Source organism: Hipposideros armiger, unplaced genomic scaffold, assembly GCF_001890085.2.
Source record: "Hipposideros armiger isolate ML-2016 unplaced genomic scaffold, ASM189008v1 scaffold_530, whole genome shotgun sequence".
In the NCBI taxonomy this organism is placed as follows: Eukaryota; Metazoa; Chordata; class Mammalia; order Chiroptera; family Hipposideridae; genus Hipposideros; species Hipposideros armiger.
In genome coordinates this window covers 769,232-772,445 of record NW_017731880.1, presented here as the reverse complement: position 1 = coordinate 772,445, position 3,214 = coordinate 769,232, and the positions used below count along the sequence as shown (strand labels likewise).

Here is a 3,214-nt window from a genome sequence, read left to right as displayed (position 1 = left end):
GGTGTCCCAAGCAAACTCCTAACCAACGCGCCACTCGGCCGGCCCTTCTCTTGCACTTTTGAAAGACAATTTCCCAAGATGTGGAATTTTACGCTGGTGTTTTTTCTCTCAACACCTTAAGTTATCTCTCTCCACTTTCCTTTTGCTGGCATGGCTTCTGAGAAGAGTTTGGATATAATTCTTATCTTTGTTCCTCTGTAAGCGGGGTGTTTTGGCCTCTGGCTTCTTTTAAGATTTTTGTCTTTATTTTTGATATTTTGCACTTCGAACATAATAAGCCAAGGTGTAGATTTTCACATGTTTTTGTTTTTGGTATGTATGCTCTTCGGAGTCCTGCATCTGTCGTTTACCGGTATCTGATGTTAACTTGAGGGAACTGTCAGCTACTATTGCTTCACATTTTGTTTCTGTTTGTTACTCTCTCTCTCTCTCTTCTCCTCCTGGTGTTCCCATCACGCACATCACACCTTTTGCAATTCTCCCCCAGTCCTTGGATATTCTGTTCAATGTTTTTCGGTCTTGTTCTCTTTGCTTTTCAGTTTTTGGGGTATTCTATTGATATGCCCTCTAGCTCAGAGATTCTTTCCTCAGCCATGTCCAGTCCACGAGTGAGCCCATCGGAGGCGTTTTCCATTTCTGTTTCAGAGTGTTTGATCCCTCGTTTCTCTTTTGGTTCTTAGAATTTCTGTCCCTCTGATGACATTGCTCATGTGTCCTCATGTGCCGCCTGCTTCGTCCATTAGAGCCCTAGCACAAGAGTCATAGTTGCTTTAAATTCCCGTGGGATACTTCCAGCATCCCTGCTACGTCTGGTTCTGCTGCTGCTCTGTGTCTCCCAACGGCGTTCTTGCCTTTGCTTGTGCCTTGTCGTCTTCTGTTGAGAGATGGACATGTCCTGGGTAGCAGGAAGTGCAGTAAATGGGCCTTTGTGATGTGGTGTCAGGTGTGGGGGCAGTGTTCTGTGGTCCCACGATTCGGGTCAGTCTTTAGTGAGCCTGCACCCTGCACTGTGCTCCCCGTATGCGTCTCCATTTCCCCCCTTTGGTGGGACACACGGCTGGAGGGGCTGGAGTTGAGTATTTCTCTTCTCCCAGGTTGGGCAGGCTCTGGTTAACTATTCCTCCGAGGGCAGACCTGGTTAAGAACAGGGCGGTCTGGCGCGCTTCATGGTGGCTATTTGCCCCTTTCCCTGCCAGAAGCACAAAGGGGTTTTTCTCAGATATTCACTGTGGGAACCTGGTCAGTCTTCTAGGGGTGAAACTCACAGACATGTGGGGGCCCCTACGACTGCACCACCTGGAGCTTTTCACGTTCAGACTTGTCCCCTCCGAGCTTCCAGGAGTGTGTCAGTGAGTCAGGGCTGTCTCACCGGCTCTGGTCCCCATGGGGTTCCTGCTCTCCGCCTCTGGTCCCATCAGGATGGCTCTCCGTGCCTGCCTGTTGGTCTCTCCAGCTTTGCAGTGGTTTGCCCTGTGACTTCACTTCTCTCATGGATCTAACAGGAGTTGGTGCTTTCTTAGTTTGTTTAGTTTTTTACTTGTTGTTAAGATGAAAAAGCTACTTCTAAGCTCCTTACATGCCAAACCGGAAACTTGAAGTGCCATTTTTCACTTAAAAATGGTAATTTGCCTTGTTTTCACCTCAGTACATTTTCAGGTGCATATTGTAATCTCTACAGCAGCAGCAGGAACCCCAGCGCTTTCTCCCACGGCAGCGCCTGNGGAGAGCCTCCGTGGTGGGGAGGGCCCTGGTGCTGTCAGCAGGGGTCCTTCTAGGAGGAAGGGCTGAGGACTTAGGGGCAGGAGGGGTGCGGGTGCCGGTGGGTGGTCCTCTGGAGGCGGGGGGCGTGCATGAGTTCTGCCTCTGGGCCTGTCCCAGGGTGTACTGGACCCCCGTCTGGAGGCTGGGGTGAATGGGGCAGTGGGGGGGTGGCACCGGCTCCACAGAGGGCTGTGAGGTGGGGGGCAAGGACCCTGTAGGCTGTGGGGCACCTAGGCTGAAGACACTGGCACTGGCTGAGGTCCCCAGTCCCCAGCACTGGCAGAGGGCAAGGCCTTTGTGTCGTCTCAGATGATTTCCGGCTCACGATGGCCTCCAGCATTCTCAAGTGGGTGGTCAACCAGCAGAACAGCAGCAGAAGCAAAGCCAGGAGCCAAGTCGGGGAGGCCAGTGACAGTGACCCCAACCTTGAGACAGGTGAGTGTGGCCCGAGGCCCAGCCACACTGGGCGGACAGTGACGGGAGGGCCAGTGGGACGGGTGCGGCTAGAAAGCAGCTGTGGCTCCACCCTGCCCCCAGTCTGCTCCAAGGGGCCCCCTCCCATGGAGGGTGGCAGGGAATGGAGTCCTGTGTGCGGGAGGGAGGCTGGGCCTCGCGGCTTCAGGCCTACAAACCCAAATACGGTCTTCACCATCGTCGTTAACTTGAATCAAGCGGCTTCAGGGAGCCCATCTGGGCCCAGTGCTCTCTGTTTGGGAGGTTATTGATTATCGATTCAATTTCTTTAACTGATGTAGGCCTGTTCAGACTGTCTGTTTCTTCCTCTGAGTTTTGGCTGACTGTGTCTTGCAAGGAATTGAACCATTTCACCCAGGTTATCAGATTTGTGGGACAGAGTTGTTCACATCCCTTTATTATCCTTTTAAAGTCTGTGGGGTCTGTAGTGATGTCCCCTTATTTATTTCTGATGTAAGTAGTTTGTGTCCTCTCCTTTTTCTAAGTCAGCCTGGCTCAAGTCTCATCAACTTTATTGATCTTTTCAAAGAACCAGCTTCTGGTGTCACTGGTTTTTCTCTATTCGTGTCCGGTTTTCAATTTCATTGATTTCGGCCCCAATTTTTATGATTTCTTGTCTCCTGTTTACTTTGGATTTGCTTTTCTCTTCTTTTTCTTAGTTTCCTACAGTGGAAGCTTGGATGCTTGGTTTTCGGTATTTCTTATTTACCAACATTTGCATTCACTGCTTTAAATTCCTCTCTAATCACTGCTTTCCTTGCACCCCACACATTTTAAGTTATGTTTTCATTTTCATTTAGTTCAAGATATTTTAAAGTTTCCCTCGAGATTTCTTCTTTGATCCACATGTTATTTAGAAGTTTGTATTTTAATCTCCAAGTGTCTGGGATTTCCCAGCCACCTTTCTCCTGTGGATTTCTAGTTTAGTTCCACTGTGTTCTGAGAATACACTCTGTGTGATTTCTATTCTTTTAAATAC

General features: G+C 49.6%; 1 protein-coding gene across 1 annotated transcript in view; it reads left to right on the top strand.

Annotated features, from left to right (window-relative positions):
* The window catches only part of TTLL8 (tubulin tyrosine ligase like 8), a 42,222-nt gene that overhangs the window by 19,060 nt on the left and 19,948 nt on the right, over window positions 1-3,214 (top strand). Inside the window, exon 7 of the mRNA XM_019668545.1 lies at window positions 2,071-2,196. Coding sequence (XP_019524090.1) covers window positions 2,071-2,196 — 126 coding nt within the window. The remainder of the gene's footprint in view (window positions 1-2,070; window positions 2,197-3,214) is intronic.